Here is a 22,322-nt window from a genome sequence, read left to right on the forward strand (position 1 = left end):
CATTTGGTCTCTGGTCTGTTGACATTTACTAACATCTTTCTTCAAGCTCTTTCCCACTGTGAGCCATCCTGCCCTGACTAGTCTCCCTTATCAGAAACGATAGATTGAAGTGAGCCACAAATTCTTTTCTTCTACTCCCATTGAGGAGTGGGGTCTGATTTCTCATTTCTTGAATCTGTACTGACTTAGTGACTTGCTTGACCAGTATATGTGGCAGAAGTGACATTCTGGAGCTTCTGAGGCAAGATCAAAGAACCTTCTTGCACCTTCCACTCAGGACTCTGGACTATTCCATCTCGGATCCCTGAACTGTCAAGTCCAATTAACATACCCTTAGACTGCCATGCTGAAGAGGCCATGTATAGGTGTTGCACTTAACCATCTCAGCTGAGCTCGGCTTTCCAGCCAACCTCACCAGGGCACCAGATATGTGAACAAAGCTGTATTGGGCCCTCCAGACCAGCCCATCTACCAGTTGAATACAACCAAGTAATTTCCATCAAAAATATGGAACAGAAGAATCATCTAGCTGAATCCTGCCTAAATTTAAGTGAAACCAATGCACATAAGATCATGAGAAATATAGTAAAATGGTTGTTGTTTGAAGTCACTAGGTTTGGGGCCATTTTGTTAAGCAGCATTAGATGACTGGAACACCAAACCTGCAATGTTTAAGGCTAGTTTACATCAGATTACATTGTTGTCATCCTACTCTCCTTAAACTTTCTAAATCACCCAATTCCTAACATGATATAACTGTGCAATAGTTTCAGGTAGTAGAATTGCTCATCTTGGGAAGTAGGTTGCTGAGATAGATGCCAACCTCTGTGGCATATGTATCTGCCTGGACAAGGAGACTCAAATCCACGGGATTGGTTACACTCCCTCATTCATTCAACAAATATTTATTAATTAGTATCATCAAATTAATCAACATCCAAACCAACCCCTGGGTTGTATTCAGTGAAGTCACATTTCCCTGATAGTTGCACAGCCCCAGGTGAGGGTCAACAAGTACAAAGAAACACTGTGGCGACCTATAAAATTCAGTACTCCCTCCCATTCTGGGGCACTGGTATCTGGTTTTTGTAATGAGAGAAATGGCCCTGTTCCTCAGCCTACAGAGGTATTGGGAAGAAGCCTTGACACAAGACAATGAACAGATTTAATATATTGTTCTCTTATATTCTTCTGTTTTGCATAAAAATTTAATATCAACTTCCATTCCCCATTGGGATATTTGTTAAAAGTATTAGCACTTAATAACCCCTGCTGTCTAAAATTCAGTAAACAGGTAATTTTAGCACTTGCTCTTTGAATATTAGCAAACACATGTTTGAGCAAAGTGGTCAGAGGCCATTTTGGATGGCAACATTCTAGATTAGTAGCCACAATAGAAATTTACCCAAATTAACTACAGAAGTTATTATAGACAGGCACTCTAGCCAACCTCATTATCAGAGTCCTAGCCTCTAGGTATCTAGCTCTCTTTCTAGGTATGCTCTGGAGGCTGCTGTGAGAACTGCTGGACCTGGGCATTTAGATGATGAGGGGCTGGCATTGTAACTTTAGTTTTTGGTAAATCCATAAAGAGCAGGTAGTCTATAGAGAAGGGACTAGAACACATATTACAATCAGATAATCCCTTAGCACTGCTTCTTGTGAGGGCCTGGCAAGAGGAGTTCCATGCTATGGACTAGTGATTCTAGAGGCTCTAAACAGCCTGAACAATCCTGCCCATTGTTTGCTAGCCCCATTTTAGCAGTTGGAGACCGATGGTTATCACTTCCCTAACTGCTCATTCACTTCTCACTGGACAATTAGTTCAAAGGATTCAAATGACATACTCTTTCCATGTGTTCAAGAAAAAAGCCGCCAGGGCAATAGTTCATTTTAGCAGGTGGCCTTCTGCAGGCAATCATGCTGAAAAAAATGTCAAAAGGACTAGCTCTGTCTCTGACCAGGTTCAAAAGCTGGTCAGAGACAGAGCTAATCTCTTGATTCCCAGTCCAGTACTTGGCCATAGTAGTGCCTTCTCCCTTTGACAGTTTTTTCAGCATGACTGCCTGCGGAAGGCCACCTGTTAAATGAACTATTGCCCTGGCGGCTTTTTTCATGAACACATAAACAGAGTACGTCAGCAGTTCACAAGTGTTGGAAGATAGGGCCTGCCTGAGCAGTACAGACTCATATCAAAAAAGTAATCATATTAAAAACATGATCGGATACCTGATCTCGCATAGGATTTGAGTGCTGCCTCTGGGTGGAGAGGGCATTTCGAAGTAAACTTTGTATGTCAAAATAGTGGACGTAGGGAAACATTTTAATTGCTTGTAGGAATAATGAAACAAAATATGGGGATTAGGATAGTCCCAGGAGAACTGGAACACTTGGCTACCATGTGAGTAATCCAAGATGGGGGTGGAGATGGTATAATATAGCATGATCATTAACCATGCACTCTGGAGTCCAAGAGACCTGTGTTTAAATCCTGCTCTGCTATTGATGAGCTGTGTAAAGCTAAGCTGCAGAAAACATAAGGTAGGTAATCTCATAACCCTAAACAGAACAAGAGACTGGTCCTGAGTCTGCAGTAAAATCCAGTGATGCTGGAATGGTAAAGGGGTCAGCCAAGGTCCTTCATTTGAAAAGTTTCATCTCGTGTATCATACTCATAATAATCCCTCATTCAACACATCCTAATAAATGAAACAAACTATTGAAAGTGAGAACACTTTACTCTGGCTGAGTTTCTTGGAAATTCACAGCTAGAATGTGATAGAAGTTGGGGGTTAGACGCCTCGAAACCATGTCTCTAAGCTTCCAATGCCATTTATAGCCTTCAATTTCTCCCACTTGTATGAGTTTCATGAATAAAGCCTGCCCCTCCATGGAGGTGGAGATACATGGAGAGGAGGCATAAAAAGAAAGCTGGCTCCGAAGTCCTTCTACTTAAGTTTAAATACATGCTCAACATTTACAAACTGTGTGACGTTACGTGAGTAAATTTACTCCTCGAAGCTTCAGTTTTCTTATCTGTAAAATGTGGATAAAATAGCACCCTCTTTTTATAGGTTGTATAGGCATTGAAATGAGATCATGTATGCAAAGCAATTAGCACATAGCCTGGCACATAGCAAGCACTGAAACAATGTTAGCTATAATCTAACGCAAGCAGCTCTTATTCTGTTAAGAGAGAGTTAGCTTTCATCAGTGACAATTTGCTTGAAAAGTAGGCACTATGGTAGTGAGTCACACTGGTATATAGTTAGAAGAACTCTAGCCTCTTAAATGCTTTGGTGGCAGCTGGAGTCCAAATGAACCCATATCCCTATGTCAGGAGCAATATGAGGCTGCAGTAGATGGAGATAAACCTTGTAACCGTCTGTATGGCCCTCATCGTCTCAGGGGCTTGTCACTACAGCACACTGGCCACCTTGTTTGGCATCATCTAGCTCACTGATCTAAAGGATGTGGCTTGAGAACTTGATTTACAGACTACCAGGGCACCCTTTTCCAAATGTGACTAGAGGTACTTAAGACTATCCCAAGCTCTGGGGCTCATACCTATAATAACACTATGACGTGTATAGTACCAGTATTATCCCTAGTTTATGGATTAAGATACTGGCATTCAAAGTGATTAAGACCTTTCTCATCATTACCAAAACAGCAACTGTTTTGGGCCTTGAACCCAAGTTACTGATTCTAATTTAGTATACTTTCAGCCTATATATATATATTTCATTATTCTAATCAGAAATGCAGATTATTATATCTTATATGCATATAAGATATATATGCATATCTTATATGCATATATATATGAGGTCTGACAATTAAGTTCGCAAACGCATCCTAGAAAAAGTCCTACATACCTCATTGCTGAATATCACTATGGTCACCTCTGAAGTACTCCCCTTGGGAAGCTATGCACTGACGCCAGCGCCTAGTCCATCCTTCAAAGCAATTTCGGAACTCTTTTTCTGGAATGGCCATCAGAATTGTTGTCATAATATCCTTAATGTCCTGAAAGTCATCAAAATGTCTTTCTTTAAATATTTTCTTTATCTTTGGGTAAAGAAAGAAGTCACTGGGGGCCAGATCAGATGAGTAGGGAGGGTGTTCCAATACAGTTATTTGTTTACTGGCTAAAAACTCCCTCACAGACAGTGCTGTGTGAGCTGGTGCATTGTCATGATGCAAGAGCCATGAATTGTCGGCAAAAAGTTCAGGTCATCCAACTTTTTCACGTAGCCTTTTTAGTACTTCCAAATAGTAAAGTTGGTTAACTGTTTGTCCACTTGGTACAAATTCATAATGAATAATGCCTTTGATATCAAAAAAGGTTTGCAACATTGTTGCAACAAGTTCACAAACTTAATTGTCAGACCATGTATATATATGTGTGTGTGTGTGTGTATATATATATATATATATATACACACACACACACATATATACATATATATACACATATATATATACATATATATATATAATAGTAAAATAAGACTGGGTCTTACATTAATTTTTGCTCTAAAAGATGCATTAGAACTGATTGTCTGGCTAGGTCTTATTTTCGGGGAAACACGGTATATATATATATATATATATATATATGTATATATATATATACACATATATATATATACACATATATATATATACAGGAGCTGTGTTATAAATTCACACTCTTCTACCTATGACCCCTTGATATCAAGAGTTAGCCAGGATTTTAATGTAGTCTATGGCACTGAAAGAGCAATTTTGACTGTCTTGCCTGTAGACCTAAATTGTGATGTTTATCCCAGTCCGCCTCTCAGTCCTTATGTACAACTATGTCACCTGGAAACTGCTCTCATGAAAACCTTCCTTTTCATAACTCAGACTGTGCCACATGCCTTGGCATCCTACACTATATAAAGAAGGGTTTGAATTACATGATCTCTAAAATCTCTTCATTCTATGATTCTATTAAATAATCTTTCTGTGCAGCTTTTTATTCTTTTGGTTGGACATTGTTGCTTCTACAGCCCAGACTGTCTGTCTGGATAAATAATGGTTGTTAGTTTTGCAGCTAATAGGGTGTTTTCATGTGACATTTTTATCCTCCTTTTTTTTTTTCTCCCCATTTTTAAACCTTGTCTCTTATCAGTTTTCCAGGTGTCCAGGACATAATATATATAGTGAATTTGATAGACAAAATATTGGGAGAACAGTTCAATTAGGTTTCTATTTCAATAGTTCAGAATTACATGATGAGTCAAGTGAATAAAAAAGATAGGGGCAGGGTGGGGGGCATAGCTGAATGGCTCAGTTGGTTAGAGCGCGAGCTCTTAACAAGGTTGCCAGTTCAATTCCCACATGGAATGGTGGACTGTGCCCCCTGCAACTAAAGATTGAAAATGGCGACTAGATTTGGAGATGAGCTGTGCCCTCCACAACTAGATTGAAGGACACAACTTGGAGCTGATAGGCCCAGGAAAAACACACTGTTCCCCAATAAAAATAAAAAAGATAAAAAGATAAGGGGAAAAAAAAATCTCAAAATAATTACCAAGATTCATGTCTAGGAATAAGGGAAAATGATGGTGGCAACAAAGCATGATGAGCTGGAACTCATTATAGTCGTACATCCAAGAGGAGCTGCTGAAAAAAAATCAGACTTAGAACATGAAACCTGGAGACTTCTGCCACTAACAACTCCCATGTGCATACTTTTGATCTCTTTGCTGTCAGCTCCACTGGGATGGAGCTAGGCCCTCTTAGGGCACTATGATTTGGCTTTCTGACCCCTCTCTGGATTGGAGAAACAAGAGAAGGCTCAGGGGAGTGTGCTATCTCTGGAGCCAGGGACGGAAAAAATTTTACAGTAAGAGCCAGTTTTCAAGCCAGTCAATTTCTGCAGAAAGATGGAGAATGAGGATGGTCTAGACTGTTTCATTTGACGAGAAGTAGGTCACGGTGACAATGAGAGTAGTTTCAGTAGTGTGGTAGAGATAGAAACCAAATTACAGGGGAAACTGAATGTTTTTCATAATAAAGAAACTCAGACAAGAATGATTTAATCATGGGGAAACCTTTATTTAAGCCTGTCTTCTTGTACAAATCATAAAGAACATGTTCACAGTTTACCCTAAAGACCCAATCCTCATAGTTTTTCAATGCCTCCAATTTCCTTCTTCCCTGTCTTCTTTAATTCTTTTTCTCTTTTATATATCCTACTTACCCCTCCTCATTTTCACCTACGTTCCTAAACAGAGATATAGAAAAATAACCTTAATAAAATAATGAAATCTTGAGAAAAAAAAAAACCCACAAAAACATGTCAAGTACCTCCAGGGCCAGGATGTAAAAAGATGCAAGGGAGTCTCCTTCATCTCACCCTTAGGAGCATGAGAATCGTAATAAACAATGGTAATAGAAAATTGATTTAGGCAAAAAGAACTGGCCCTTCCTTGCCCTAAGCTGCTCAAGGGTCAGAAATGGAAAATTCCAGACAAGAAAGATTTCAGGGAGTTGTGGATGGAGGGAACATACAATCACTAAGCGAAAGCCATTGTCTTCAGAAAGCTCCAGAGGAAAGAGTAGGCTGGCCACAGCAGCAGGATTCTCTGAAGAACTGTTGGAATTCTGACATTCCCTTTAGTATGGAGACACAGGGTCCTACGTTTCCCACTTGCTTCCCTTCTCTGACTGGAATGTCTTCCTCCGTCTCCAACTTGTGAGTCAGGAGGCCTTCAAGATCCAGTTCAAACTACACCCATCTGATGGTGATGCCTTCCCTAACAGAAGCCTTCCCTGGGCAGAGTTCACTCCTCTATCCTCCGGGCACTCATACCTCATGAAGTATGAGGTAAGTGTCCGCACCTCTAAGTCCACTGCAAAACTTGTATTTGTTTACAAGTCTGTCTGCTGGTCAGGAGTTCTCTGACTTTTGTATCCTTAGTGTCTTGAATACAGCCTGGCACATAGTAGGTAACTTAATAACTGTGATGGAGAAAAGGAGAAGAGAAAACAAAGAAGAAAGAAAAAAAGAAAGACGAGCAGGGTGGAAGAAGGGAGAGAGAAAGCATCTGACTCAAAAAGGGGATGGGGAATGGATTCAAAAACTTTGGAGGAAAGAGACAGAAAGAGGGAAAACCAATTTTCACGGTCTTGTTTGCCTCTCACAGTTCCCTCTACCATTTCCTCTTACACCACAACTATCCTCTTTTCACTCCTGATCCCTCAATTCACCCCAAAGAGAAGGAAAGAAGCCAGTCAGCCTTCTGACTTCTTCTGCCCCGTTCCCTCAAACCTCGTATCATGCCTTTCCCACCGTGGTGCCTCCCCACTTTGCCTCTGCCCTCCTCATCTGCCCCACGGGCAGCACTCCCACCTTAACGCCCTGGCTTCTCAAGCCCCTGTGTTGTCCAGATGGGAACTTACACCTCAGATTGAAAACCAAGAGGTTCTTAAGGGCAGCCTGCAGTGTCTGGGCTGAGGAAATGCTAGACTGGGCCTACAAGTTACGTGAGAAAGAATATTGTCAGGCAGGTTCAGGTGTCCCATGTGTTGGAGAGAGGAGCAAGTCCTGGAAAAGGGAAGGGCTCAGCAATTACAGCCCTTCCCCCGCAACTCCTCAAACTCATTCATGGATGGACTTTCCACATTCTTCTTCTTGATCCATTGGTCAGAATCATTTTTCTAACTGTCCTCTCATGGCCCCGACACCTTAGCTACTGGAGCTTCTCGACTGTCTTCCCAGCTAGATGTACTTTCCCCGCCAAGACTCATACCAGGGTCCCTAAACCTTGTAGAGTTGCTTCTGGGTCTGCTCTCCTAACCTAGGTATTCAGCTGCCTCCCCTTCCCCAATGCTCTTTCCCCAGGAATTTTGAAACTACTTTTTCCTCAGTAAAGATCATATGTTCAAAAGCAGTTTGAGTTATAAAGCACTGTGCTAGAATAAATACTATCTTTCTCCCCCTAAATAATCTCTGCCCTTCTTTTCTGATGTGTCCTATCCCTGCTCCCCCCCATCCACTGTTGCTCCCGCCTCACCCAGCAGGTTTGGTTTGGTGCCGTGTGGGACCCAAAGCTGTGTGCTGCACAGTTGGCAGTGTCAGGATACAGGCAGGCATCTCAGCACGAGGCCTTGGCAGCGTTCCCAGGCAGAGCCATCGGCCCAGGCCAGGACAGTAAGCATGGATAAGGTGGGAGAGGGCGTAAGTACGGTGGCTGTAGCCCCCCAGCACCAGGAGTTCCCCTTGCAGCACAGCACATGCAGCCCCCACGTGGGGGGAGGGCAGGGGTGTTAGGTGAGTCCAGCTATCAGTCCTTGGTTCATAGGACTCAAAGCTCAGCAGGTCCCCAGTCTCACCTAGCCCACCCGCTACGTACAACCGCCCACTCAGAGCAGCCATGACATGGCCAGCCCGAGGCACCCCCATAGGGCTCAAAAGTGTCCCCGGCTTCTCGAGTTTGGGGTCATAGTGCAGCAATGAGGCAAGGCATTGGTGAGACCTGTTGCAGCCACCGCTGATGTACAACCGACCCTCCAAAACAGCAGCTGCATGGGCAAAACGAGGTGCTGGAAGTGCAGGTGCTGGCCTGAGAGAGAACAGGGCACATGATCAGGCAACAATCATCCTCATCTCTCCTTCTCTTCCAAGTCCCTGAGTCTCTCCTTGATGCCTAGAAACAGCCCCTCCCCCTTCCCTGCTCACCTCCAGACATTGAGCTCAGGGTTATAGGTCTCCACAGAGTTGAGGGCAACACCATTGGCTCGTCCACCCAGGGCATAAAGGAGTCCATCCAGTGCCACGAGGGGGAAAAAACTCCGAGCCTGGCACAAAGGTGCCATCTCTTCCCAGTCCTCTTGACTGGGGTCCCACCTAGACACAGTGTGACAAGAGACGGGAAGAGTGACCCTGGGAGTCTATGGTTGGCTGGGCCAGCAATTTCCCTCAGCTGTCTACTTTGGGGCCATACCTGAGAGTCGAAGCCAGGATGTTGGAGTGGCTGTAGAAATCCTGTCCCCCACACACGTAGAGTTCACTTCCTGCCAGGCTCGCAGCCCCATGCCGGAAGCGCCCTGGGGCTGGCAGGGCAGGCAGCCGCCCCCACTCCACAGTTCGAACCAGTCCCATGCCACAGCAGAAGGCCCGGGCCCACCACACTCCTCGGGATGGCTGTCTTACGGCCATGTTTGAGCTGAGCCCGTCCCCACCAATCACTACCAGAGCCTGGTCAGGCTCCCTCCGCCTCTGTTGACCTGGAATCTCAGACTCCACTATCAGCTGATGCAGCAATTCCTGAGACAGGGGTGGAGGCAGCCCCGCTGCCCGTACTTTCCGCAGCTCCCTAGTAGACATACGGCCAAAGCGGACACATCGAAGCAGGGCCTTGGCCTCTGACTCCTGGGTCTCAGGGTTGGCAGCTAGCCAACACCGTGCAGCCACAAAGGCCTCTAACTCCTCCTGCATGTGTAGCTCATCACAATCCAGGAGCTCAGCCAGCCAGGCAGCCGGTAAAGAAGGGAAAGCAGGGCACAAAACCACTGCAGGCAGGTGGGTGAGGAGGTAGTGACGGGCTTTGCTCCAGAGCCTCTCCAATCCGGGGGCTTCAGCCATGGGGAACAGGGCGAGGCAACGGGCAGGACTGAGGCCCCGTGCCAAGGCTCTCTGGCACAGAGCCAGGCAGGAGGCACTCTGGTACTGCAGAGCAGCCTGGGCAGCTCTCAGCAGTCCTGGCCACCTTGCCCGCACAACCCCAGAATAGGCAAAAGAGACGAGGAGTCGCAGGTCCTGGGCAGACATGGTGTGTAGAGACACCTCTGTGCCCTGGGATTCCCTCATTCCACTCAGGAGCATGGCCCCAAAGAACTCGCTGCCACAGGCCAGGGCTGCTCGGTGCACTGCAGGAGGAAGAAGCAGAGGGGATCCAGAGTGTTGCAAAGTGCTAAGCAATATCCCAACTTCACAATCCCAACTTTGGACCAACCACCCAAGGCCACAGGTCAAACTGAGATGGGCCTCAGAATACCAAGGGGTGCTCGTTAAAATGCAGATTTCAGGAACCCACCCCTGGAGATTCTGATTCAGGAGGTCTGGATGGATGGTCTGGATCTGGATGGAGTCTTTCTGATACAGGTCAATTAGAAAAAGAGTCTTGATAGATCAAGTTGAGAAGATGCCATAAACAGCACTTGCTAAAGGGGGGCACAAAATCAACCTCAACAACCTATGGTTAAATTACACAGGTCTTTCTATATTGTGCACAGAATGAAGTTCTTTACAATTGTAAGAGCCACTGACTGACACCAACAATTCTGTTATCAGATTTTACTAAGAAAGTGGTTCCACACTCAGGAATGACTGTGACCCAACCTACTCTGACTGCCATCTCCTCTTGTCCAAGATCTTGTGTAAAATTTTTCATGTGTTCTAGCTTTCCTCTGCACACTCCCTCCTCACCTTGGTATAATGCATGGAATCATGAGATTTTAAACTGGAAACCTTCAAAATCATCTACTTTTAAGATAAGGAAACTGAGTCCTAGAGAAAGGAAGTGATTTATTTTCTATTTCCATGCAGGGCCTGTTTGGGCATATCTTCACCATCCACTGTCACTGACGTCAGGCTGCAATGAGCATATCTGTGTGCCGATATCCTGCTTGTCAGCATGGCCCTCATGACACGGAAATTGTTCTATTAACAAATGCTGTTAAACAACTAAATCTCATATGCTTCCTAATGTAACTCATGTGCACGCGTGGTATCAGCCATAACGTATTCTGACAGAAATGTTTAACCTAAAATCTAATCAAGCCTTTAGATCTAAATTGAAGTTTATAGGAAATTTTGGGGCTAAAGGAACAAGTTAAACAAAACCATGAGGGAAAACACATACAGATGGAGCATTTTATAAGATAACTAGCTGTGTTTCTTCAATAAGTCAAGTCACAAGAAAGGGAGAGTTGTACCAGAGTAAAGGAATGTTAAGAGACATATGTCTGAGTACAACATAGTCCTTGATTAGCCCCTGAATTGACAAACCAGCTCTAAAAGACATTTTTTGGACAAGTGAGAAAATTTCAATGTGGACTAGATGATATGAAGGAATTATTGTTAATTGTGTTAGAAATGATAAAGGTATTATGGTTATATGAGAAAAATGTCCTCGTTTAAAGAGACACAAGCCCAAGTATTTATGAGTAAAATGTCACAGATTTACCCTAAACTTCAGCAAAAAATAAATTAAATAAAGAGATGAAATAAATATATTAGAATGTTAATTGTTAAATGTGGGTGATGGGTGTCTGGGTATACATCTTACTGGTCTCTTTGCTTTGTGTTTGAAATGCTTCATAATACAAGGCGGAAGTGCTGCTAGAAGTCCTCTCAGGCAGATGACACAGGGCCAAGCTCCCAGTGAGGCTTATGAACCGCGGGGTGCTTTGACCATTTGTGGCACGTTCACCTGTCTCAAAAGGCAGGTGATGTTGGTATGGCTTTCCACTGCTTTTGTAAGTAGTAGGTAGTGGCTCGGTGCCTCCCAAGTGGTAAACATCGGTAACAGCTTTCAAACACCTATTGCCTGAAGAATCTGCCTTTCTCAAAGGAGGTAAGCCATCTCATCTTCCATATCATATCATCAATCCACCTATAGCTCAGAGCCAACTGTGAAAGGGCTCACAACCACCTATATTGCCCCTCTTACTCATCATTAGTCCCTAGAATTTTAAGTGACAGGTTCCCACCATTAAGTTGGAATGTTTCTTAGAAAAATGAAAACAGTGATATAAACATGTTTAAGTTCCAAACCCTAGTGAGAATTTTATAACCATGAAATTTTAAATCCTGCCCCCTCCATCTAGTACTATCAGAAATGATAACGAACACTTTAGAGATCTGCTGTGTATTGAATGTTTGTGTCCCCCCAAATTCACGTGATGAAGTTCCAATGGGATGGTGTTTTCAGATTTGTAGGTGGTGCCTTTGGGAGGTAATTAGGTATGAGAGTGGTATACTCATGAATGGGATTAGTGCACTTATAAAGAGACATGAGAGAAATATTCTCTCTCTCTCTCTCTCTCTCCCAACCCCCGAGTGAAAATACAGTGAGAAGGTGGCTCTCTGCAAACCAGGAAGAGGCCCTAAGCAGAACCTGACCATGCTGGCACCCTTATCTTGGATTTACAGTCTCCAGAATTGAAAAATAAATTTCCGTTGCTAAACCACCCAGTCTATGGTATTTTTATCACAGCAGCCCAAGCTTAGACAGATGCTTTTCCTTCTGGGAGTCCCAGAAGCTCTTTGGGTCCCAGTCATTCCTTTAATGAGCAGTAGCTATGTGACATTGGACATTTCTTGAAGTCTGATTTCTTTATCAATAAAGTGTAAGAGCTGAACTAGATAATCTCTAAACTCATCCCTTTTAATTTGAAACTCTGTGTGTCTGCATCCCAACTCTACTTGCCAGTTCCTATGAACCTTTGGTTTGGCTGCATAGGAGGCAATGCATGGCCTAGTGAAAGCTGACTCGGCTACTGGATGTGGGCTTGTATCCTGGTTCTCACCAGTTAATATCTCTGAGTTTAATATTCTTTCTCTGCACCTAGGGATTATGGTACCTGTCTCACTAGTTTTCAGTGGGAATTAAAAGAGATGGCATACATAACAATTCATGGTACCCAGGGGTACCTCACTATGGTACCCGGTGGTACTTCACTATGGTAACCTCACTATGTTAGTAGAATCTAAATAATACTCAACTTATTCAAGCCTCCTTAGCTTTCTTGGTGATGAACAGAGTTAACTTCAAAGTGCCATGGCCCGGTAGCCTTAAGATTCTGGCAAAATAGTACCAGACCTTGCTCATTATCTGTAGGATCACATCTGCCATGGTGTCAAGCACACTTAGGTGAAAGGACACACTAAGTTTTTCCATGATATTCCCCTGGTTTTTCCTGTGTTCTAAATAGAAGATGCCAAAAAGGGCCTTTGGTTCGTGCCTGTGTGAGTCAGTCACTTTCTGCTTGTTCTACTGGCATGTGCTACACCCTTAGCTTCAGCCAGTTGGCTGGAAATTCCTTGTTACTGGGCACAGGAAGAGCTACAGTGTGGAGACTGAGCTTAAATCTGTCAGAGCTCCTAGGAAAACAACTTAACTGCGCATGCCCCACCCTCAGTGAGTCAGGAAAGGCACCAAAAGCCTCCCCAGGGAAATTCTGTCTGCAGCAGGGATCAAAATCACTATGGTAGCGATCAAACCGTCTGCTGCTTGCACACACCATTCCCGTAGCATTTGCACCCGCAGTAACATAATGCCCCACAGGCCCTCACCCCACAGCCGGCAGCCGCCCGCCTCTAGCTCCAGGTCACACCCGACGCCCTCTTGGTATAGGAGCTCGATGCTGCGCAGGTTCTCCCTCAGCTCCTCTGCCTGGCTGGGCTGCTGTTCATCCTTCTGGGCGCTTCCAGCCCTCTCGCGTTTCCATTGGGCCGCGGCCTTCACCCTGGGCGCTCCCAGGGCCTCAGCAGCGATCAACACATCCTCCAGCGGGGCGGGACCCAGCACCCCCTCATAGGCAAAGGTCAGCACGGCCTCCCAGGCCCCGGGGGCCACGTCGAGGCTGAAAGGAGATCGCGGACCATCGCCGCTCAGCCTGTCTCGAAAGAGGCTGCTAACTGCTGCCAGGATCACTCGATGCACCCCGTATACTCGTCCCCCGACGGACACTTCTTCATCCAGCAACAACCTCTGCTCCCGCAGCCGCTGTGCCTCCGCGAAAAACTGGCTCAGGTGTTCCTCACTGCGCAGCCCCTCAGGCTCCGCCGCGTCTCCTCCATCCTCATCCTCTTCGTCCTCCTCTTCCTCTAGGGACAAGGCTGGAGAGGGAAGGTTCCCTTGGGGCATGGACCTGGGGCCAGGCTCTTCCAGAGGAAAGGGGGGCAAACCTGGATCCTCGTCCGGGGTCCGAGGCCAGGAGGGGGTTCTCAGGCCCGGCGAAGGCAAGCCAAAGCCGTCCTTCTGTACGGGAAGAGAGACGCGCCCCGGGTTGGAAGGACGAGGTGCCGACTCCGACACGCTCATGGCCCAGGTTCGCTGGATTGCTGGAGGTGAGCAGAGAGAAGAGAGGAGGGGGTCAGAACTTGACCCAGAGAGGCTGGAGGAATCCCTGCCTCCAGCCCGGCGACGAGTCTGTCCCTCTCCCTACTTCAAACCCTTCAACCACCCCCTCCCCCATCTGCTGCCCCAAACCCCCCGCACTCCACTCCAAGGCTTGAGCAGCCAGGCTATACCGCCCAACTATGGGTGTCGCGAGCTGCAGCAAAGCGTGCAAGAAGCCTGTGTAAAGATCCACTACCCGGGGCCATACCCCTCCCGTCTTGCCCCCATTTAGATAGTCGCCCTCCCGAGACACCGGGGTTCCACTTGCCCTCTCACTTGCGCCTGATCTGCTTCGGGCAGCGTGGCAGAGGGAACTCGCTGGGCATCCGGGTCAGCAGTCGCACCCGGCTAATTATAGCCTGCGCTGGCGGGCTTGGACCTGGGCTCCGGGTGCCCAGACTCCGACATCCAATCCCCTGGGCCCCGACCCGAGGTGACCTCCTTCTCCTTCCACCTGTAGGTCATGTCCTGGTGCTGAGCGAGGCAAATTCGGATGCCAATGAGGATGTGGGATCGGGTTCAGTGAGCCAGGACGAAAAGGCTGCGCTCACCCGACGGGGCTGCGGGGCGGAGGAGGGCGGGTGAAAAGAGTCTGCACCGCGCAGTCCCGCGGCAAAGTGGGGCAAGAGGAGCAAAGCGTGTTTTGGGTCAATCCTGGGCTATGACTGTTGATTTTTCCGTGTACAGTAAAGCTGAGACCCTTGGAGCAAACAATACTGACGTGAAACGCCAACATAACCCGGGTGAGTCGGTAAAGGGCGGAGGGGAAGGGGAGGTGAAGGGACGGGGGACCCTAGGTGACCTACCCCCAGTGCGGGGTTTCCTCCATCTCCCGAGGTGGGGTCGGTGGTGAGATACGAAACCCAACCCTGTGTCTTCAGAAGTCTCTTGCTAAGGTACCAACTAATTCTAGGTATCTCTTGCTAAGGTACCTAGGTAGAATTTGAGGACTGAAACAAAGCAGAAGACAGGGTAGCACTGATGATTCCTGCAGACATCAGGCGACTGAAGGCAAACACCATGCTCATGACATGAGAAGGACAGGCAGAGGCAGAATCAGTGCATTCCAGAAACAATGCCTTCCACCCACATTTTCACCTAGTTTTCCCATAAGTTTCAGGGCATATTCAATTTTAGAAGAATGTAAGTAGACAGGGCCATCCTAGGAGTCTAATTTTTTCAGGAGGAAGAGCAAAAGAGGGCTTTGTCTCAGCAACCAGGAGTTAGGTGGTGATGACTGTGGTTGGCTGGTCTATCAGAGATGATCCAAGCTCACATAGCAAAATTCAAAGTCTGCTCATAAATCAAGGCAACATTTGGGGACGGCGTCACTCTTCCATTGCCTCCTCTGTTTTTCCCATTGCACATTCCCAGAGATCTCCCCACACTCTCCTCCTTCTATCCTTCCTTCCTGTTAAGATCCCTAAGCTTCCTCACCTCTTCCCTCTGTGCTCCATACTCCCTCCTGCCTCTTTAGAAGAGTGGGAAGCTATCATTCTCCTTCTTCCTGGCACTCTCCTCTAATAGTCACCATTCCTTCTTATAGCGGCTGTGCCAAGATAAACTGCACCCCGTCATTGGCTTTTCAGGGAAAGGCTATGGCAAGAACAATGAATCTCTGCGAGGCTATCTGTTCACCTTCCTCATTGCTGTCGGTTTCACCCTTATTGGTGAGTACTCCTCCAGCCCCCCTCCCACCTGGCTTCATTAATTGCCTTTCTCTTCATGCCCCCCACCACCCCACATCTGGGTTTTAGGGCCTGACCCTATAGCTTCTTTTCTCTCTCTCTAGTCCTTAAAGTGGAAGAAAATGTCTGCTAACTTGGTGGTGGTGGGGGTGGTGTGTGTGGGGAGTAGGGAATAGGGAGTACAAGGAAAGGGAAGCCAGAAGATGCCCTTGACTCTCCCGACCTAGATCCCTAACTCGTTTGCAGACTGACCCTGACCTTTCATGTGCCCCAAAGCTGGTCTGAACACCATCGCTCCCATCATCTCTAACTTTTTCCTCTGCTCCGATGCCCTCATCAACTCGGGCTGTTTCCACGCCCCCTTAGGCAGTCGCCTGGCTAGTATGGGCAGGTGTTGGCATTAGGCCCAGGGCTGGGAGGACCTGGGAGAGTTAGAGGAGCATCCTTGGGGTACAAGGTGGATGGTACTGAGGCGTGGACAAGGGGTGGGCTGCATTCCTCGCCCCTGCCGGCTGGCACCCTTCCTTCCACTAGCTCTGCCTGCTCATGTTCATCTTTACTTGGTGGGCAGCACTCACTGCTGTGTTGTTTATCCTTCTGTCCATTCCACAAGAAACCTGGTGAGTAAGTGGGTAGGTGGGTAAGGGAGTGAGAGACAGCAAGAGGCTGACCCCCATAAGAAGCCCTGACCTACCAACAGTAAATCTCCATTTCCTCTCTTACGTGAGAAGTGAGGCCCCACCTCTAATCACTCTGCACTGCCCCCTTCCTCTGCACAGATGTGAACTGGGCTCCTCGGTCCATCTGAACACCTACCACAAGGCACTGTCCCACGCAGTGAGCCTGACCACTGTGCAGAACCACATCAAGAACTTCTTCACAGTTAAGAACCTAAAGGAGCAAGTGTCTGACAAGTTATAACTTAACTGAATATTCTGGCATCTGGCAAGCAAAAGGGAAAGAGGACTGCAGTGGGGAGTACTGGCTGTGGGGAAACAGTAGCTGTAGTCTCTATCTATATCCAAATGGGTTTATGGTTTCCATTTTGGAAGAAAGCAAGAAGTTTCGGCAGCAAAACAGAAAAATTGAACAGTAAAGAAGCCCTATTATTCCTAAATCCCCAAGGACAGAAATTTCAGGGATGACAGATACTCTCTGCTCCTTGCTAAATCTGGGTTTCCCTTCTCTGCCGCCAAGTCTTTTGAAGACTTGGTGACTTTATACCGGCTGCAGAAGCCGCCACCAAAGGAGGACCTGGAATGTACCTCTCAGCACTCCTGCTCCTTCAGGCTACATCACTGAGCAAGACCTGCAGGCAAACCAAGAGCAGGTATATAGGAACAGGGCCAGGAAGTGGGGCAGTTGTCCCAGAGGAGGACTGACAAGGGTGCTCACCTTGTCCTCTGCTCATTCTTCCTAACCATGTAGTCAGAGTGGCATGTGTCCTCATGAAGTCCTATGACAGTATTCTCAGGATACTGTCCTCATAGTCATGTGACTGGGAAAATTCCAAACTGCAGGGCATACATAGACGCCAAGGGTGGGGTTAGTCCCATGGCTAGACACGCTGAGGACAGGTTCCACTCCTCACAGGAGCCTACCTGTGATCCCTCGGTCAGCCGGCCCTGCGGCCCTATACATGGAGATGCTGTCCAGGGCAAAACATCCCCCACTGCCTTCATACGTGGGAATCAGCAGGACATGCTGAACCTCTAAGAGACTCAGGAGACTTAACTAGGAGGAGGAGCCCAGTTTAGGACTCACAGAGCCATGATTTTGATCTCTTGGCTCCACAAACTTTGAGCTATCCTTGGGAAGCTTCAGGCAAGAGCCCAATGCGCGCTAAGGAAAGAACTCCCCTACTAAGCATCACCAACTGAGGCAACAGTGCCAAAGAAGGTCCTCCCTTCAAGATCCATTCCACCCCATGATATTAATAAAAATTTACAAATAACTACCCAAGGCTAATGTGTAAAAACATACCTGATTCCCATTTATAAAATTAATTGCCAAAGCCTAGAGTGGCAGGGTTCAGTCCTGTCCCTAAATATATCCAAGAAGAGGAATTTATCTTCTTTCTGCTTGCATCCCACTCTGTCTTTGATCCCAAAGTTTCTCATTTTAAACTTCTATGTCTTAGTGCATTTTCAACCTATTTGTGTGTCTATCCTTTGTAAATGAAAATGTGTTTTCACCACTTTCTACTTAGTAAGTAATCAGAAAGTTACTCTTTTCCCAAACTCGTATAATCCTAATTCTTTTCATCTTTTGGCCCAACTCTTACTTTATAGTCCTTTGATTATTTCTCTGGTTTACTTCTCCGTCAACCTATTCATTCACTCAGCAAATACTGACTGAATGTCCACTACGTGCCAGACCCAATTCCAAGTACTAGGAGTTGATATGGCAATGAATAAACTAGATAAAAAGCCCCTCCTCTATTGGAGTTTATATTCTTTTTAAAATTTATTTTTCAATTACAGTTGATACACATTATATTAGCTTCAAATGTACAACATAGTGATTAGACATTTACCTTATGAAGTGATCACCTGAAACTTTATATTCTAATGGGAGGAGACAAACAATGATAATAAATAAAACTATTAAATTAGAAAGTGATAAGTGCTATGATGAGGAAAAAAAACAGGAAAGGAACTAGAAAGTGCTGGAGGCATGCAATTCTAAGTACGGTTGTCAGGAAGTCCTCACTAATAAAAAAGAAAAAAAAGTTGATTAAAGACTTAAGACTATGATGGAGTGAGCTATACCTGGAGGCAAAGCTTTCCAGGCAGAGGGAGCAACAAGTATAAAGACCCTGAAGGGTCAGTACACCTTCAGTGCTTAAGGCCAATGTTGCTGGAGCAGAGTGAACAAAGTGAGTAGCAGGAAATAAGGTCAAAGCAGTCAGTGGGGAAGGGTGGGTGTGGGGACAGAGCCAGGAGTGCAGTTTCCAGGCTCTCGGCCTCACGTGGAAAGCTGCTGGCTCGGGTAGTAAATGGCCATCAACTGTGATTGGCTGGCCATCAGCTGTGGCTAGTTGGCCGTCAGCTGTAACCAGTGAGCCATTGGCCACTAATATAACTGCCCTGGCTACATTAGCAGAAAATGGGGGCTAGCAAGAAGATGGTGGCTGAGCAAGCAAGAGCGGATTGCAGTTAGCACGGCAGATTGCAGATAGCAAGTGAGGTTAGTTGGCAGAGAGAAGTGGACGGCAGGTTGGGGATAGTCCTGCTTCCTGTGTCTCCAACCCAGCCGCCAGCGAGAATATAGTGGTATGACTCCCCTATCTATGGCTCCGTGGGTGTTCCTTTGTGGCCTCACCCTATCCTGTGTTCTTATGTGGGGAGCAGGAGCTGAGATCCCGCATGACACCCTGCATGACAGTGGGACAGCTCATGGAGGGTCTCACAGGCTTTAAAGGACTCTGGTTTTTACTCAAATATAGGAAAACACGGATGGTTTTGAGCAGGAGTGACATAATATGGCTTCCATGTTAACACTATTCACTCTGGCTGCTGTGTTGAGAATTGACTGTAAGTGGGCAATGGTAGAAGCCACTAGACCAGCTACTGCAATAATATTGTAGATAGGTAATTGTGGCTCGGTCTAGGGCGGCAGCAGGGGAAATGAGGAGAAAGGGGATTCTGGATATATCCTCAAGGTAAAGTCCACATTTGATAAATTGGAAGAGATGAAAGAGAGGTGTCAAAGATAATACCAAGGTGATATGACATGAACATCTAGGACAGAGTTGTCATTAATTGAAAAAGGAAAGACTGGGGAGGCCGGATGCCTCAGTTGGTTAGAGCGCAAGCTCTTAATAACAAGGTTGCTGGTTCAATTCCCGCTTGGGATGGTGGGTTGCACCCCTGCAACTAGAAACGGCGACTGGACTTGGAGCTGAGCTGCGCCCTCCACAACTAAGATTGAAGGACAAGTTGACTTGGAGTTGATGGGTCCTGGGAAAAACACACTGTTCCCAAATAAAGTCCTGGAAATACACTGTTCCCCTTCCCCAATAAAATCTTAAAAAAAAAAAAAAAGAAGAAAGAAATAGTACCACAGTGAGTTCAGGAGAAAATAAGTTCAACTTTGTCATGGTCAATTTGAGATGCCATCCAAGTCCAGATGCCAAAGGGCAGCTACATATTCAGGACAGAAGTCCAGGTTGGAGGTAAACAATTGGGAGTCATCCATATTAAAATGGTTTTAACACTGGGTGGAATCACTACAGGTATGTGTGTAGAGAAGCAGTCCAAGGACTGAACTCAGGGAAAGTTAGTAAGTTATAGAGATGAGGAGAAACCAGCAAAGGAGACTAAGAAAGAGCAGTCAGGAAGCCAGGAGGCAAACTAGAGAGTATGTCCTAAAGCCAAGCAAAGAAAATGTTTCACAAGAGGGAGTGTCAAACGCTGCTGACAGCTTATGTAGGAAGAAGCAGAACATACCATTAGATCTGGGTTTGTGCAAGCCATCGGTGACTGTGATAAGAACAGTATTGATGGAGCGGACTAAATAGGGAACTGGCGGAGAGGAATTGGAGACAACTCTTTTAAGATGTTTTATTGTGAAATGGGTCAGAAAACTAGGAAGCAACTGGAAGTGGAAATGAGGTCGACGGGTTCATGTATTTGTAAGATGAGGAAAATGATAGCATATTTGTGTGCTGATAGGAAGATCCAGGAAAGAAAAGGGAAAGACTGACTCTACAGAAAAAGAAGAAAAATTGTTGAGAGACGTCCTTAAAAGCTTGAAGATGGGATCTACTGCACAAGTATTTAGACAGGAGCACAGATTTTTTATAGCAGGGTTTCTCAACCTTTACACCAATGACATTTTAGCCCATTCTGTTGTGGGGGACTGTTCTGTGCATTGTAGGATATTTTGCAGCATCCCTGGCCACTGGCCAGTAGCACTGCCTCCCAGGTGTGACAACCATTAAATGTCCTCTGGGGTACAAAAGTCAGTCCCAGTTGAGAACCACTGGTATATGGGAAAGCAAGAGGGAAAGCAGAATATATGGGTATAAATGCTGGAAGGTGGTTAGATGTAGTGGTGAGAGCTTGTATTTTCTGATGGTTTCTATGTTCTCATTGAAATAGGAACCAAAGTAACAGTGAGAATGGGGGGAGATGTTGGAGATTTGAGGGGTCAGAAGGTACCAGTTATCAAAAAGAGGGCAAGTGAAAGGACTAGAGTATATTGCTAGGTAACACAGAGGACCCAATTAAGTTTCATGGTGATGAGTTTAAAGTAAGACAAGTCAGCTGGTTTTTTGCTAGCCCTTTCAGCTGCATGGGCCTAGGGGTAAAGCAGGTGAAGAGCTGGGTATGACAAAACCAAGAGAGAGGCATGAAGTGAGGTGTTTACGACAAAGTAACAAAGCACTGTTTAGCTGGAGGAGGGAAATGAAGACATGGGGGTGGGGGGAGGGAATACAGTCAGTGGAAAGGAAGATCAATGGATTGTAGGTCCTGGTGAAGGGATGAGTTGTTGGACTCAGTGCACTGAAGGCAATGAACGGGAAAGATAGGTAATGCTGGGAGAGAGGGATGTTTGAGAATGTGATACGGAATAGCTGTAGGTCTATGACCAAGGGAATGAGTGGCTGAAGTAGGGGTGGAGGAGCAAAGAACTGAGAGAGACTGGAGTATCAGAAAGTTACTCTACATGGATATTGAAATCATCAAGATTTGTGACAGGAGTGGTATTGACGTGGTATAGTCTAACATTATTTCAAAGCTGAAGTGTGTTAGGGATGAGAAAGAATAGTCTAAAAATGGTGTAAGGAAAAATGAGGAAACCTGCACCGCCTCTAGACACAGTGGTACCATGGTGTGAGAGAAAACAGTTACTTAAGGTGATAGCAGAAGCAGAGTCCTCAGGAGAACCGAGGGCTCAGAGCTGGAATGTACAGGGAACATTCAGAAAAGAAGTTGAAGATACATATTGTTCAGAAGAGCACGAAAGAATTCCAGGAGTTGGAAGAGGTAGGTAGATGGGGGGAAAAAAGGGAATGAAGAGTGATGATTATTAGAGTGTAAAAGACGAGAGGTGACTTGGTAGTTTGGGAATTCTCGGTGACTGACATAAACAAGATAAAGGGCATGATGAGATTAATTCCGGTGGGTGTGGTCTGGGGCCCCCCCTTCAAGCCTGCCAACAGAAGTGCATGTAGTGGGGGCAGCTGCTTAGAGCAAAGTGTTTGTTTTTTTGTTTTTTTGCTTTTTAATTTTTATTGGGGAATATTGAGGAACAGGGTGTTTCTCCAGGGCCCATCAGCTCCAAGTCACCCTTCAATCTACTTGTGGAAGGAGCAGCTCAGTTCCAAGTACAGTTGCTGTTTTCAATCTCTAGTTGCAGGGGACGCAGCCCACCATCCCATGCAGGAATTGAACTGGCAACCTTGCTGTTGAGAGCTCGATCTCTAACCAACTGAGCCATCCGGCCGCCCCAGAGCAAGGTGGTC

General features: G+C 46.0%; 1 protein-coding gene across 2 annotated transcripts; it reads right to left on the reverse strand.

Annotated features, from left to right (window-relative positions):
- Positions 1-6,098: 6,098 nt before the first annotated feature.
- On the reverse strand, positions 6,099-14,623 carry KLHL33 (kelch like family member 33). 2 transcript variants are annotated; one of them, XM_033109349.1, is made up of 5 exons: positions 14,439-14,623; positions 13,334-14,104; positions 8,979-9,903; positions 8,714-8,881; positions 6,099-8,597 (listed from the first exon to the last, which is right to left on the reverse strand). In XM_033109349.1, the coding sequence occupies exons 2-5, from the start codon at positions 14,082-14,084 to the stop codon at positions 8,045-8,047; spliced, it is 2,397 nt and encodes a 798-aa protein (XP_032965240.1). In that variant the 5' UTR covers positions 14,085-14,104; positions 14,439-14,623; the 3' UTR covers positions 6,099-8,044. The 2 variants fall into 2 exon arrangements, with proteins under 2 accessions (XP_032965240.1, XP_032965239.1); XM_033109348.1 differs by having other exon boundaries at positions 14,431-14,623.
- Between the last annotated feature and the right edge of the window lie 7,699 nt (positions 14,624-22,322).

Source organism: Rhinolophus ferrumequinum, chromosome 6, assembly GCF_004115265.2.
Source record: "Rhinolophus ferrumequinum isolate MPI-CBG mRhiFer1 chromosome 6, mRhiFer1_v1.p, whole genome shotgun sequence".
Classification (NCBI taxonomy): Eukaryota; Metazoa; Chordata; class Mammalia; order Chiroptera; family Rhinolophidae; genus Rhinolophus; species Rhinolophus ferrumequinum.

Bases quoted from the DNA above. Each gene is read 5' to 3' on its own strand.
- KLHL33 (XM_033109349.1), bottom strand. From the start codon at position 14,084: ATGAGCGTGTCGGAGTCGGCACCTCGTCCTTCCAACCCGGGGCGCGTC. The intron at 9,904-13,333 runs GTGAGGGCCTGT...TTCCTCCTGCAG, and splicing joins GGGCGGCTGCCGGCTGTGGG to TGCACCGAGCAGCCCTGGCC. The intron at 8,882-8,978 runs GTATGGCCCCAA...CACTGTGTCTAG, and splicing joins ATCCTGGCTTCGACTCTCAG to GTGGGACCCCAGTCAAGAGG.